The sequence below is a fragment of the Solea senegalensis genome, linkage group LG12, assembly GCF_019176455.1.
Source record: "Solea senegalensis isolate Sse05_10M linkage group LG12, IFAPA_SoseM_1, whole genome shotgun sequence".
Lineage (NCBI taxonomy): Eukaryota > Metazoa > Chordata > Actinopteri > Pleuronectiformes > Soleidae > Solea > Solea senegalensis.
In genome coordinates, this window is record NC_058032.1 from 24,444,660 (window position 1) to 24,460,869 (window position 16,210).

A 16,210-nucleotide genomic window follows, 5' to 3' on the forward strand; every position below is an offset into this window, starting at 1 on the left:
AAGTGAAAAATAATTTGCAATCCAAAATATTGTGTAAGTGTGTATGGAAAACTGACAATTAAAGGATTAAACATGAGGCTTAATACTGTACAATCTGAATTAAAAGTCTTTTGACTTCTGTTGACGTCAAGTGACACTCTTAGGTTGTGTTTCTGTGTTTTTTTTTTCAAGCTTCTCTCCCAGTGTGTCAAAGGTAAAACATATCAAAGTTAAAATTTCTTTGGCAAAAATAAAAGAAAAACATTTGTCATGTTTCGTTATTTGCCCGTGTTAGTCACTGGTTTCTGTGAGAAAGTAGCTGGTGCAGACAAAGAAGACAAGCTGCTGCACATCTGAGGGAGTGGCTGACCTGTTCTGTGTGTGTGTTTGTGTGTGTGTGTGTATACCTGTCAGACTTTGTGCATATTAATTAAATCTCTGTAATTGTGAACTGCAACTTTTCAATAAATGTCTTGGTGTGTGTGTGACATCAAACACCGTCATGTAATAAATGAATAAAGTGCATTTTTTTAATTTCTCTTTATCTAATTTCATTGTTCCATCACCTACAGAGAGGAATCCACGGCAACAAATGAATAAAACATTCTGTGTCTCCACATTAAAGTCGACAGAGACGCGAAAGGTTCAAATTGGTTCGACATTTGTTCAAAGCTTTTAAAAAAGAAACTGTGATCAATTTGTTTTTCTAACAGATTCAGAACAGACGTGGGACTTATGTAAATCACACGAGAGAGGAAAATAAAATGAAGCAAATGAAGTCACGGGGGAGAGGAAACCGAGGAAACCGAGGGTGGAAAGAATAATGACGAAGAAAGACAGAAACAATAGATTTAATTCTGTACGATGGGTTTGTTTATGTGAGTGGACAATTTGAAACCTATGTCTTAATTTTACATTTGAGCATAAATAAAGTGCTGATTTCAACACGTCTGCACATGCAAACAAACCCACATGCCCCCAGCTGAAAAAACTGATTGAAACAGTAGCTCTTATTATTACTGCTCCTTCAATTCATGATGATATTAACTTATTTTGGTTCATTTCCAATAGTGTCATTTCCAATTTGCATTAAGTAAAAATGAATAACAATTCATACATGTTTTAGCTTACCATTAATTAATGTTATCCAGGTTATAAAGTTATTAAATCATATATTATTCACAGTTAATGTCAGTAAAAACTGTTTAAGTGACAGTTAAAATGACATTTTAAGTAACTGTAAATGCATTTATTTAACTAAATAATCTTAACTAAAATAAACTTAACTATAATGAAGGATTTATTAACCATCATTACCCTAATTAAACTGATAAATAGTCTCAACAGTCTTTACAATAAGAGTATATTAATCAATATTACTAACAGTGAATTAATGTTTTAACTAACCAGTAATTAATGCTAGTTAAAGTGGAATTGAACTGGTAAAAACGTGTATCCCTTATCTAAACGTATGTGAATAAAGAATAAGCATTAATTAATGACAATTAAGCATTTATTAACCATTATTACCAGATTTATTAATGCTCCTTGTGACCGTTATTGTAAAAGAAACACGTTCCACAATTGTTTTTCTTGGTGTGGTTGTTAAAGAGCATTAATGGTTAACAATGGTTAATAAATGTTTAATTATAGTTAATGAATGCCTATTTAGTTCTCCATAAATAGTTATTACTGTGTTAACATTGCCACTAGCTTTATATAATCCTTGGTTCTTGGTAGTTCTCGGAAAAAAGAACAATGGGCAGAACGTCGACGTAAATAAACATGTTAACACTTAAAACAAACACTTAACACCGCCATTCAGACGGCTTAAGCGATCCTAACTAGCAGAGAAAGTGTGTGCTGATGTCAGAGTTCAGAGGTCAAATCCCTAAAGCAAGCGAGTCAACATGACACAGCTGGAAATGAAACAGAGGAAATATGTCATCGGGGGATTCAGAAAACAAAACCTGTCAGGAATGAGACTTCCATTATGGACGGGATGAGGCTTTAAACGTGTAAACAGAATCTGTAAAACCAGGACGTTCATGTTCCGACCTGAGAGGAACTACAAATTTGTCTTTCATTGTTTTGAGTGACTCGCACTTTCACTGAACCTCAACCTGGAATTATGCTGCCTTTCTTTGCATTTATATCCGAATGTGGAAATCATAGCTGGGAGCGACGTTAACATCCGAATTCACCAGGTTCCAGAGAAGAAGCTGTAAAAACCAAAGCTGCAAACGTATCCTAACAACCTCTATGTGATATTTTGTGCATTTCCACGCATAAAAATTAAACAGTAACACATGTACGACTGATTCACTGTGAAATAAATGCAATTTATAATATATTATAATATTTATATTATGCAATGGTAAAAGTGCAGCTTTTGTAGCAAATACATTGTTAACAACATTGTTAGTAGTAAAGACTACACAAGGTTAGTTAGAAAACAAGCTAGCAAACCGTGCGCACATTATAGCTCGAGTAAGACACTGAGTTAGCACATAAACCGATAACAGCAGGGGTGTAATAGTAGACAAAAATCACATTTCAGTAAATTTTCAGTAAGGAAAGAAATGCGAAAAAACTTAAAAGTCGTAGGAAAACCAGACGAGACCATGTCCACGGATAAAAGTTAAACAGCAAGACGTGTAGGACTGATTTACTGTTAAATCTGGTTAAAGCAGCACCATTTATACGGTGGCACTCGAGTGCTCGCATTTTGCTAGATTGTTAGTACGTAGCTAACTCACCAAGAATGTAGTTTACTAATTGTGCCGCATCATAAAGTTGTAAATAGACAGTAAACAGCATTGATAGTTGTAAAGAAAACACAGGGTTAGTAAACTGGGCTAGGTGCTAACAGGCTAGCAAACTGTGACAAACCATGTACTGAGGTTAATTCTGTTTAAGGCACATAATCTTAATTTGTTAAATATGAAAGGGAAGCCACAACAGAGGAGCAGGATCCAAATGTTTCCTAAAGACTGGTTGAATGTCAAGTTTTTCTGCATATTCACATTTCAAATGAGTTATCGTGTTTTTGACGCATCACCAGTGGCACAGTCAGTTTCACATGAACAGGACGTTCATGTGAAACTGTCACACCCTTAGATAACAGTGAGATCGAGTTTCAAAGATGGAAATTCTGAGTTCCAACTACAAACAGAACGCAGCGTTACTTTATAAAAGTGTCCTCTTACCTGTGTCGGGATCCTTGGCGTAAATGACGGCGACAGGAGTTCGTACGGTCGTGTTGTCGAACACTGTGACCTCGTAGTGGCTGGAGGAGAAGCGGGGCGGGTTGTCGTTCATGTCCTGGATCATCAGCAGGATGTCCGCTTGACAGGACCGGCCCCCGCCGTCCGTCGCCTTGGCCACCAGGTTGTACTCGACCTCCTTCTCGCGGTCCAACACAGCGAGTGTGAACAGCTCCCCTAAGCAAAGATGAGGAGAGCGGGATCAGTTTTTCACGTCACTCTTAAATCTCTGCTAACCTGGAAGAAGTGCAGCGTCATTGTCTGGACTGCCAAAATGAAGTGGGTGAAGCAGTTAATTGTCGTGTTTCCATCACTAAAAACCTGTGTCTATTTTTTAGGCTGAGTGTTTCCATTCATGCAGCAGACAAAAGCCAGACGTCAGCGGGCATTAGATTTTTGACCGGTGGAAAAGACGCCTTTAATACGCTGGTATCTTCCAGGCAATCGGCCGGCACTAAAGACACGAGGCAAACATGTCACGACAGAAATTAAGTGTGATGAATGTCAGCACACTCAGACAAAAGTCCGTCTGAGTGCCACAGAGTGCCGACGCTATCTCCGACTCAAGCACTTGAAGGCAGCGCCCGTCGCGTTTGGACCCCAAACAGACTCCATCTTTACCTGATCTCTGGTCGAGATGGAACTTGTCGGCGTCAGGTCCGTGCAGGGTGAAGGAGATCTGGCCGTTGGCTCCCACGTCCGGATCCGAGGCGGAGACCTTCAGCACGAACTTGCTGGAGGGCGAGTTCTCCATCAGAGCCTCGGTGTACACCAGCTGGAACAATGGGGTAATAACAGTCATGACAATCAGGCCCTCATTTTTAGCATATTACTTTCCTCTGAGACGCTACCGGAGTGATTTATTACAGCTGCCGGCAGCGAAACAGAGAGTTTACAGTCAACAGTAATGAGAGAGCGATGTTTTGAAGCTGTTAAACAGCGATGAGAGAAGCTGTGAGAGGTAAATCTGAGGCAGTTCTTCAAAGAAACGGTGAGTTTCAAAGAAATGTCTAATAGTAGCTGCAGATCAGCTTTCTTAATTCAGATATTCAGACCATTAACTGTGGTTTAAATGTCCTTAATCAAAACACTTAAGGGAAACTAAACTTAAAATAAGGCTGAATTGTAATGACGTATCAATATATTAATAACAAAGATATGCTTTACCTCAGATTTATATTTCTTTGTAATTTGAACAGTTGAACGCTTTTGTCATCTTTTAAATAGGAATGCATGCAAATTGTGGTAAAAACACCAAAGCAGAAGAAGAAGAAAAAAGCCTTAAATTTAAGGTAACTGCAAGAAATGACAGTGACCCAACAGTGGATTAAAATGGATAATGAGGATAAATTCTTCTTGCTCACCTGCTCACACACTGGACTGTTGTCATTAATGTCCAGCACGTGGACGTCCACAGTGACCGGAGCCTCAAACTTCCCGTCAGTGGCCGTGACTCTGAGCGTGTATCTGTCTTTAGTCTCTCGGTCCAAACGTTCCTTCACGATCAAACCCCACTCGCCTTCGTCCTGCTGGATGATGGCGAACTGGCCCAATGGGTCTCCGTCTGCGGGAAGACGATAAAAAAGGCACTTACAGTACATTGTTTATTCCAACCAACCCTACCTACTGAACCAACCTTCCTGCTTATCTACCATCCAACCAACCAACTATTCTACCTATCTAATTACTTATCTACCATCCAATCAGCCAACCAACCAATCAACCTACCAACTTATCTTCCATCAAACCAACCATCCATCCAACCAACCAACTTATTTACCAACCAACCAATTTATCTACCTATATATCTTGCATCCAACCAAACCAACCCACCTATGCATCTATCATCCAACCAACCAACTTATCTACCTACCAACCAACCAACCTACATGTCTACCTACTTATCTTCCATCCAACCAACCTATATGTCTACCATCCATCCATCCATCCAACCAACCCACTTATGAATGTGGTGAATCTCAGGTGTATGAATGAATGTGATGAACTGCTGTTTTCCGTTAAAAAAAGAAAGAAAGGTAAACAGATGAGGAGGTGACGGCTGTATAATAAATACAACCTAACACAGTATTAAAGTTTCCATAAATCACATTTCCCTCTCGTCTGCTTTTACGTTCTCACTCGCAGCGTATTATTTTTAAACTTCACAGTTTTTCTCTTTCATTTTAAACCCAAAAGTATCAATGGTGTTTTTGTTGCTGATGAATAATTCATCAGGAACTTCTGTTTGAATGATTGTTTTGTGTCTGTTTCTGTTGTTTCTGAATCACCGGCCCACTTTATATTCAAATTTTTCATTCCTCTCTCTCACAAACTTTTACAACAAACCTCTAACTTTTATTTCCTCTGACCAGAGAGTGATCACTGAGCGATAAATACGATCTGTTCATAAAGAGGTTTGAACCCCTTAAAACTAAGTATGAACATTTGTACTTTGTATGTTTCCGTGGACAGTTACACCGCTCTTCCAGTGATCTTTTGTGGGAAATCAATTAACTGAAGGAAATTGGGTTCCACCTCCAGCACGTGTCAGCCCTCTTGTTTGACAGGTGTCATGTGGCTCAGGTGGAGTTTGTATAAACGTCTCTTTCCTGTGTCTTCAGCCTCACAAAAGCTAAGATGTTTAAATTTATTGCATTTGTCAGAGGTTGTTGTGCCGGTTGAGCGACTGACGAACGTCGGATGTTGGGTTTCTAACATCGACAAAGTAAACATTAATTAAAGAGCTACAGTCCACAAATAGCCTGAAGCGCAGCGAGGAGGGGAAGAGCTTGTATATCACAACGCGGTGGACAACGATGACAGGTAAAATATTTAAACACGAAAAAAGGTTTAAAATCCACCGGATTCTTTCGGATATTCATGAAAAACTGTGAGTAAAATCAGAAAATTGGTGCATTTTCACACATTTAAATGATCCAAATGAAATAAATTATTATATTTACTTAAAATAATCCACTATAACTTTGTGAGGGTGTAAATATTTCTCTTCAGAAGTGTTTACATGCAGTGCCAGGTTTTTTTTTAATTGCCTATAACTACGACTGCAAACAATTACAGAGTTATTGATATATGACTGAATAAATTGCTAACAATTTTGATTATTATGAACTGGATTTGAGTGTTTTGTATATAAAATGTGACAAATTCTGTGATTTCAGCTTCAGAAAAATATAAATATGTTAGTTTCTTTGCTCCAGATTTACACCATTTTCCACCATTTTCTGGCATTTTTGGACCAAATGCATCAAGAAAATAATCAGAAATTTACTCAATAATAAAAAGAATCATAAGTTACATTTGCTTTTTTGATGAAATCAGAATAAAATTAATATTTTAGTCATAATTAATTAAAACCCCCCATAAATATTTATTTTAAACCTGATTCATAAGTATAAGTGAAATGTTTTGTATTAAAATATATTCTGAAAAGCTCACGTCCTGAATGTCACTGTTATGAATTTTGAATTTTGTTGTGCGGCTCTGTTGCAGACAGACTGATTGCACAGCATCACATGAATGATTGTGGAGGTGGGCGACTTTAATATGTAATATTTTGTGTCCTCTCTTTGACGAACCGCTGCGGGCTTCAGTCAAACACAAATAATAAATATTTTTCAGAGCAAAAAGCAGTTCCCCCCGTTAATCTCTGAAAACAACAGTGTGACAGCGAGACTCTTCAGATCTGTCCAGGTTTGACTGTCAGGAGAAAACAAGAGATTTGTATTAATTCAAGGCTTTGTTTTTGTTGTTAGCCTCAGGGCATCAAACTGTGTGTTTGTGCCTCGTTGTCTTGTCGTCCATGTGATTAATGTGCAGCTAAGAAGTTTAGTTACTTTCACACACCGGGTTTTAGCCATTTAACAAAAGCATCACCACATAAAAATCCATGCCTGCTCAAGTCTGTGATATATAATGAATGTGTTCCCTGCCTTTTCTCTATGCCAGGCAGCATTTCCAACTCTCGAAACTAAAGTTTGAGTCACTTTGAAAACATCCCTCTCCCACACCAAATCCCATAGAGAAAATCATTGATTTTACACCACAGCATACAGAAGTTGTTGATCCACTGCTGCCTCCATCAGCAAGTTCAAATGTGTTATTTTGTGACCTTTGACTTTGATATTATTCATTTGGATTTACCTTGATAACACAAACTCAACAAACAAGGCAGCAGTGCAACAGTAGCTCATGTGTCTCCGTGAGCTAAAAAGGTAGATTTTCTCTATGGAGTTTGTCTAACAGCGAAATAAAGTGTCAGACATGTTCTTAAGATGTTGTAGACTTAAGAAGATATATATTTTATTAGGTGGGTCTTTTGTTAAATGGCTAAAACCAATTTTAGCCATTTTGTTAGTGAGGCAAAGTCAGTGCCACATTCAAACACCATCAACAGAACAGCACACAATCTCTTAGGACTGTAACTGTAACCATAACCACAATTCAAATCTTAGTCCGAAACTTGAGGTTCTGCCTCATTAGGACTAGGTTTTGGTCTCCATGAGGACTACTGGTCCTGTCAAATAAAATAACACCCACATACTCACAAACACACTGTCATATAAAACACACCTGTGATGTAACACGTCACCAGCCGGTTCTCCAGTGACACATCCGCGTCCGTGGTCGTCATGGAGACGATGACCTCCCCCGGGCTGCTGTTCTCCACCACCGAGGCGTGGTACACGTCGTCGGAAAACTTGGGCGGGTTGTCATTCTCGTCCATCACCGTCACCTCCACCAGGACGCTCGACGACAGTTTGACGTCGCCACCGTGATCAGTGGCGACCACGTTGAACCTGTAGACTCTGGTGGCCTCGCAGTCGGTCTCCCGCGCCGTCGTGATCCAGCCGCTGTCGCCGTCGATGGCAAACACCTCGGTGATGTCCTCGGTGGTGTCGTGGGGCAGCGACTCCAAGCTGTAGGTCACAAGGCCGTTTTTGTCCGTGTCTGGATCGTTGGCGGTCACCTGTGGGTCAAAAGGAATGTGCATTGTCAGAGTCCTAGCATTAGCACTTAGCCTAGTCCTGTGTCACAAGTGTCCAAGTTAACAATACACAAGATAACTTCTTTGAAAAACGAAGGCAACTTGACTTCTCATAGGTTCTTGAAGAAGCTTTGCCTCCCATCCAAAAGGCTACTTCAGTGAGTCCCAAAGTTTTTGAACTTTTGGTGGCTTGACATGAGGTGTGAATTGGGGTGAAACCGCTTGGGGAGGGCCCTCAAGATAGCATTTTAGCTTCATTAAAGCTAAACATTTCATCAATTAGTTGTTTAAATGGTTGTAACATCTGTAAATTTCAAGAGCCTGGTGTATTGGTGCCTTTAAATGGAGTCATGTTTATAGAATGAGATGAACTATTCATGATGGAACTGCTGTGGTCTCACCTGGATTACAGTGGTTCCCGCGGGCATGTTCTCAGCCAGGAAGGCCCTGTACGGACTGGCATCAAACACCGGCTGGTTATCATTCACATCCTGGACCTGTATGCTGACGGACACCAGCGACGCCACATCAGTGCCGTTGTGGTTCCCCTGGGCAATGACATCTATCTGGTACCACTTTGTCCTCTCGTGGTCGATGGTCTTCTGCAACAGCAGAGTTCCACTGTCCTTGTCCAGGCTGAAAACTTTGTCCCGGTTGCTTTCAATCGTGTTGCCGTTCACCAGGCTGTAAATGACGGGCATGTTGGAGTCGGCTCTCACGGAGCCCACCTCGGTTCCTATGGGGCTGTCCTCGGCAGCTGAGAAGGTGTAGAGAGGCTCTACAAACTTGGGGAGAGGAACCTCAGGAGGAACTACTTTGACTTGAACAGGGACTGTGGAGTTGTAGAACGGGATGCTGCCGTCGCGAGCTTTGACTTTGAAGTTGAAGATCTTGTTCTCCTTGCCGATCAGACTCTCTTTGACGCTCACGACCCCGGTGAAAGGGTTGATCTCGATGACGTCTTCGGTCACCTGCTCGGCTTCGTCGACGGTGTAGGTGACGTCTGCATTTTTGCCGTCGTCGGCATCATAAGCCATGATTTGGATGACAGGAGAGCCTTTATTTACACTCGACTGAATTGAGACCTGATATTCTGAGGCTTTGAACTGAGGTACGTTGTCGTTCTCATCGGTCAGAATAACCTTTACCGTGCAAAACGCCACTTTTCCGCCGCCATCTCTTGCCATCACTTTAATAGCGATGACTCTCTGGGATGGGTTTTCTCTGTCAAGAGGCTGCGTTGTAACGATCTGTCCGTCAGTATTAATAGCAAACTTCTCATCAGCGAGTTTGTTGATAATGGTGTAGTCGACGCTGCCGTATGGCCCATCGTCCGGGTCAATGGCAGCTAATCGGATCACGCGGGTCCCTGCGTCGGCATTTTCTGCCAACTCTGCCTCATAGAGGCTCTGTTTGAAGTAGGGACTGTGTCTGTTGCTGTTAATCATGTCAATATTGACCGGTGCTGTTTTCTGGAACACTCCATCAGACACCGCCACTGTCAGGTTGTAGTAAGGATCCAGATTCCTTTTACACACATTAGAAAAGGAGATGATTCCCGAGGATTCGTTGATGTTGAAGTAACGACCTTCGTTTCCAGAGAGGATCTTGTACCTGAGGTTATTCTGGTCGCCCGTGTCAGGATCTGCAGCTTGGATTTTGATGACGATGTGGCCGCACTTTGCCATTTCGTCAAGTGCGGCCCCGTACTGCGAGGTGACGAAATCCGGTGGGTTGTCATTGATGTCCGTGACATTCACAAAGACGCTGGTTTCACTGCTGAGAGGCGTGGTGCCGTTGTCTGTGGCTTTGATTTTCAGGTTGAAGTGCTTTGTGTTTTCATGATCCAGCATTTGTTTTGTGAAAACTGTACCGCTGTGAGGGTCGATGTCGAAGAAATCGGTCTCGTTCCCCTCCGTCTTCACCATCTTATAGGTCAAGTCTTTATTTCTGCCCGAATCTCTGTCAGACGCAGACACTTGTATCACTGACGTACCAACGGGAAGCCCCTCGGCAGTGTTTGTCGTGTAGAGTTGCTTTGAGAAAACCGGTGCATTATCATTCACATCCTCCACTTCTATCTCTATCGAGGCCTCGGAGAAAGTTCCAGTCACAGAGTCAGTGGCTCGAACTGTCAACACATGCATGGTCTGACTCTCGTAGTTGAGGGGCGTGGTGACGGTCAGAACTCCTGTTTTAAAATCAATGTGGAAGTGTTTGGAAGCGTTTTCCTCCTCGAGGTTGTAGATGAGCCGATAGCCTTCTGGATTTCTGGCCTGGACGTGTAAGATAGTGGTGAAGGGAGGGACGTCCTCTGGGACTTTCAGTGGATAAAGAAGAGTCTGGAAAACTGGGTTGGTCCGATTCCTCACTTGAATAGTGAGCTGCGACACTGTGCTGTGCGTGGGCTCGCCCTCGTCCAGAGCCGAGATTGTCAACACGTACTTGTTCAGGGCTTCAAAGTCCAGAGGCTTCTGCAGCAACACGTCACCCACATCTGGATCTATTCTGAAGAGGTTGTAGTCTTCCTCCAGTGAGTACCTGATGGACCCATTCTCACCCAAATCTTTGTCGATGGCGGTGACTTGATACAAAACATCTCCCGGTTCAGAGTCTTCAGAGATCATCATCGAAAACGGCAAGTTAAGAAAATGTGGCGGATTATCGTTGACGTCGTCTATAAAAACCTTGACCTGAATCGTAGCCGTCCTCTGTGGTGTCCTCATGTCTTGTACCTTCACCACGACATCATACACGTCTTGTTCCTCTCTGTCAAAGGGGACCCCCGTTGTTTCAAGAACGCCCGATGACTGAGAAACTGCAAACCTTCCCATCGGGTTTACTACAGAATACAAAAGAGGCTCGTTTAAAAAGCAACCTGTGGTTTTTAGTGCCACCAAAGTTTTGACTTTCTTTAGGTTTTCCGTGACGCTCGTGGAATAAGCACTCTGCTCAAATCCCAGATCGCTAACGGTTAGGTTTGTTACGTTTATCGTGACGGTAGCTGAGTCTTTGTAAAGTCCGTCCGAGGCTTTGACGATGAGCTGATAAAATGGCTGGAACTCAGACACATTGCTCACGGTGATGACTCCAGTATCAGGGTGAAGTGAAAAGGCACTGTGCAGATTCCCTTCAGTGATGCTGTATGAGACGGCCGAGTCTGCGTCATGGGCCGCAACGCGCACAACCTCTGAGTCCCTGACAGCGGGGAAAATGATGGATGGCTCATACACTGCGGCGGTGAATCGTGGCGGACAGTCATTCAGGTCCAGGACGCTGACCGTGACCTTGGCAGGCTCTGCTGCAAACAGTGATGGCTCCCCTGAGTCCTTCACCTGCACGGTGAAATGATACTCGGCCTTCTCTTCAAAGTCAACTGGTGAGATTAAAGAGATGGTGCCCATACTTGAGTCTATCTTGAAAACGTTGAGGGCATCTGGTTCGAGGATCTGGTACGTCAGCAGAGAGTTTGTCCCTCTGTCTTCGTCTGAAGCCTGGATGACTAGTGGCGTGTTTCTCTCTCCCACCACCATGCTGTTTATGTTAGCGGATTCACTTATTTGGCCAAAATACTGGGTCCGCTGGAAAACGGGTGAGTTGTCGTTCTCGTCGATCACGTAGATCTGAACAAAAGTCTTGGACAAGGCTCCGGCTGTGGTGGAAGCCGTGATTCTGAGCTTGTAGAAAGCACAGTTCTCAAAGTCGAGGTGTTTCTGGGTGGAGATCAACCCGGTGTAAGGGTTGATGTGAAATGTGCCGTTTGGATTCCCACTCTCTATCCCATAATGCACGGCAGCCGGGCTGGAAGCCGAGGCGGTGACGACCGGCGTTCCCAGTGCGCTCAGCTCGCTGATCTCTGTTAGGTATTCATCCACGGGGAAGGTGGGCGGGGTTTGGTCGGAGACGCGGATGTGGACGTGGACAGAGCAGAGGTCGCTGCGCTGAGGGAAGCCCTGATCCGTGGCCTTCACTGTCAGGTGGAACTGGTCCTGAGGATGAAGATCCAGAGGTTTGGAGACAGTGATGGAGCCGAGCTGTGGTTCGATGGAGAAGACGTGGTCGATGTTTCCTGCAGGAGAGAAAATAATGTTTTACGGGCTGTTTTTGTTCACCGATCTGCCTGTTTTTAAATACTGAAGTTACTATATTTTATTGTAGTTTTTTATTTATTTTATTTGTTTTTAGTGTGGTTTATTGTGTGGCTGTTACTTTTACCCATGTTTGAAGTGTTTCGCTGTATTTTATTGCCTCGTGTGAGATTTTATATCTTTTATTTATTATTATTCCTTACAGCACTCCGTTCCACTGTGGTCGTTTTACGGTGCTTTACAATTAAAGTTGGATTGGATTTGACTTTTTGCTATTTTGATGAACAAAAGTAAGAGAAATTCTTTAAAGATATAGCATGTATTCACTAAGCCCCTGTTCTAGAGTGTTTCCCTCACTGACATGGAATTCTTAGTCTCAGGCCCTCATTTAAACTTTTCCAGTGTACAACAACTTACAAGAACTCGCACAGATTTAGCCACGGTCAGTGAGTTATTCATCATTTCTCACACAAAAAGAATGATTTCAGGTTTTTATATATGGAAAATGATCATTTGTTCACGTTATAATTCATTAAATAACGTTTTACTTACACAGCTACATGTTTGCAAAATGAGAGTAACATTGACGTATTCCATAAAAGCAAGAAATAAAAGATTATCAGGTCACAGATTTCATCAACGTTTCCACCATGTGTGAATTTTACTGCTCTGAGATTAATTTTGAGTATTTTATACATTTATACACTAATCTAGGAACTGATTAATTGATTACTAAATGAATAGTCAACTATTTTTGATCAAATATTTGATCGGTTGAGTGGGGTTTTTTTTATAATTAAGACACGCTCTCCCTTGGTAATGTTCCCTTGGATAAATCCAACACTTCTGCTGGTTTTTAGAGGTGTTTTCTGCTCTGTGTGAGAAACACAGCGAGGTAATAAAAGTGCGCAGAGCGTATACCGGAGTGCAGGGAGTAGCTGATGTCGGCGTTGCTGCCCATGTCCTTGTCCAGTGCCTTGACCCTGATGACCTCCGAGCCTGTGGGAGCCAGATTAGAGACGGTGGCCTCATAGCGCGGGCTGAGGAACGCCGGCGAGTGGTCGTTGCAGTCTTCCACGTGAATGACCACCTTCACAAAGTTCCTCTTCACTGGGATTTCCTGGTCACGAACCTGAGGAGGAGGAGCGGGAAAAACAACTGAGTTTGTGGAGGTAAAACCCTGACAGGGTTGGTTTATTAAGAATTACTGTTTTAAAAAATGTAAAAATGTAAAAATGTAAAAATCCAAAACTTAGGGGACGTTCACCTGCAGTGACTTTTGCATGCACAAATACATAATTTGTGATGTACATGCAGTGACATGCAACAGAAAACAAACTACATTTCAGCAATTTCTTTTGAGAGAATTGTTTTTCTTTTTGCCAAAAGAGAAAAAAATAATCCCGGCAAGCAAATTCTGGACTAAAAAAATAATCTACAACTTTGTCCTCATAAAATATTATAGTTACACTGCAAAAATAGATTTTCAAGAACATTACATAATACTTTTTTCTGCGAAATGTTAGTTTTTGCCCAAAAATTTGCTAATTTTGCAAGTAAAAATGTCTACCTTTTTTTTACAGTGCAGTGAGCACTGTATGTGTGATGTGATGCTGATACATGTTAAAAATTTGATATTATATTTTATGTTTTATACAAAGAATTCTGAAATGAACTCAATCATCCAGACGAAGGTCCTGAATCTGCTGATGACATAGAGGACGTGGCAGTTTTAACAACAGAAACGACAAAAATCCACTTTTAACTTGTGCATTTTTGGATGTTGCCCATGAAAAGACTGAATCTAACGAGGCAGCTGTGTCGTTACCATGACAATGAGCGTGTGGACGGAGATGGTCTCGTAGTCGAGCTCCTCCGTCATCACCAGGACGCCACTCTTTGGGTCCAGGTGGAAGAACTTGGTGCTGTCCGGGTGGAGGCTGCTGTGGACGGAGTAAACCAGCTTACTGTTGGCGTCTGCGTCCTGAGCGCTGATCTGCAGGATGTCCTTCCACGGGGACGTGTCCTCTGGGACCCTCACCTTAAAATGACACAGGATTTATTTTAGTTGGATATGGGTAACGGCAGGGTTTGAGAAATGGAGAAGAAACTCAATTATTGGACAGTATTCACTGACAACTGTGGTCGCAATAAAAGCAGAAAACTTCTTTTTGAGGACAAACGCAGCATTGATTACTGTGATTAAGTCGAGCTCTGTGGGACAAAGATAAGATAATAAGGGTTTTTAATCTCTGTCTCAATGGCTGAATACATTTAAATGTAAAGTGTTAATACATTAAAACACAACACAACAGAAACCAGTGAAGTCACATGAACCAGATTCATTAATACGGCCCTGTAACACTGATATCATTATATAATGATTGTAGCACATGACTATATTACTATAAGTACTGTATTTTACTGTTTACAGTCTTATATTGTACAGTACCATCCTTTACTGCACTACACAATTATTTTCACTATAATATGCTAATACTATAGCACAGTGTAGCATAGTATAGCATAGCAGGGTATTATGGTAATTTAGCAAAGCATAGTGTCAAATAAAAAATAGTGTAGTGTAACACAATATAGTAGGCTGTATAGCATAGCATTGGATAGTACAGCTTATTGTAGTGCAGAATACAGTAGTGTAATATAGTATAGCAATGTATGGTATATAGCATAGCATAGTATAGTATAGGTTACTATTGGATAGAATGGTGTATTTTAGCATAACATAGTGTAGGTTAGCAAAGCATGCTGTAGTGTAAAATAGCATAGCATAGCATATTATAGTATTGTATAACACGGTTTACTATAGTCTATGTCATACAATATATAATAGTAGTTTAATGATTCAGTATACTTAAAGAAAACCTAGCTAGTTTAGCAGTTAGCTTGTTCTTGACGTGAAAATTTATTTTTGAATCTGTGATGTTTCTCGTCAAAATTACACTTCCTGTTTACATCGCTCAAATTCCTCCAAAATAAGAATAAACAATAGTTTCCAAACACAGAGAAGTCTAATAAAATAAAATAATTCAAACTGAAAAGAAGCTCATTAATCCAAACATGATGTTGCTCTCATGCTCTCATGATTATTGTTCAAATTTACTGTTTGTGTTATTTTTCTGATTTGAATGAAGACAAAAACCTTTGATAAAAAGTAGTTTTTGTGGCTTTTGTTGTTGAAATCCTTGAGAAAGATCTGTGCTGTAGAAGTGACGTTCCTGAGGACGTTTCACACCTGCTTCACACACCTGTACATGTCATTGCCTGTCAATAACAGCCCTGTGGGCAATAACTCACCAGTGAGCTGCACTCTATTCAAATCAAAGGTAAAGACTCTCACCTCGTACAGTGACTTCAGGAAGACGGGCCGGTGTTCGTTCATGTCCAGCACACGGACGTAGGCCTGAAGATAATAACAACACACGCTCAGTGTGAGTCACATTAAATATGGACGACAGATTCTTTGATTTAAAACTAAATTCAAAAACAAACAAAGACATAAAAATGTTTTTTGGATGTTACTCTCTCATCACAGGTTCACTTTGTCTTCTTTCAGCTAAAATATCTGAGGAGAATTCAATATTATTTGTTACATTTTATGTTTTAAATCATTGTGTTTTGTTGATCTTTTAAAACAGTGGTTCCCAAAGACGAGATTTTTGTTTGGGTTCCCTAACAAATGTGTTTATGTTTTAAATAACAGGCATAAAATTAAGTTTTGATTAATTTATCGATTCGAAATGATAGCAGGTGTTACAGATATGGCCATAAAACTAGCTGTTAGTTCTTTGATGTATATTTATATTGTGATTTTGGCTCACGATAGTTTGAAACGCTGCGTTAAACCAAAGACA

At 41.2% G+C, this 16,210-nt stretch overlaps 1 protein-coding gene across 1 annotated transcript in view; it reads right to left on the bottom strand.

Moving 5' to 3' along the window:
- Positions 1-16,210, bottom strand: part of fat2 (FAT atypical cadherin 2) — an 84,393-nt gene that overhangs the window by 31,387 nt on the left and 36,796 nt on the right. Inside the window, exons 8-15 of the mRNA XM_044040945.1 lie at positions 15,697-15,759; positions 14,167-14,379; positions 13,260-13,470; positions 8,652-12,319; positions 7,836-8,232; positions 4,610-4,809; positions 3,867-4,020; positions 3,189-3,422 (exon numbers count right to left, since the gene is read on the bottom strand). Coding sequence (XP_043896880.1) covers positions 3,189-3,422; positions 3,867-4,020; positions 4,610-4,809; positions 7,836-8,232; positions 8,652-12,319; positions 13,260-13,470; positions 14,167-14,379; positions 15,697-15,759 — 5,140 coding nt within the window. The remainder of the gene's footprint in view (positions 1-3,188; positions 3,423-3,866; positions 4,021-4,609; positions 4,810-7,835; positions 8,233-8,651; positions 12,320-13,259; positions 13,471-14,166; positions 14,380-15,696; positions 15,760-16,210) is intronic.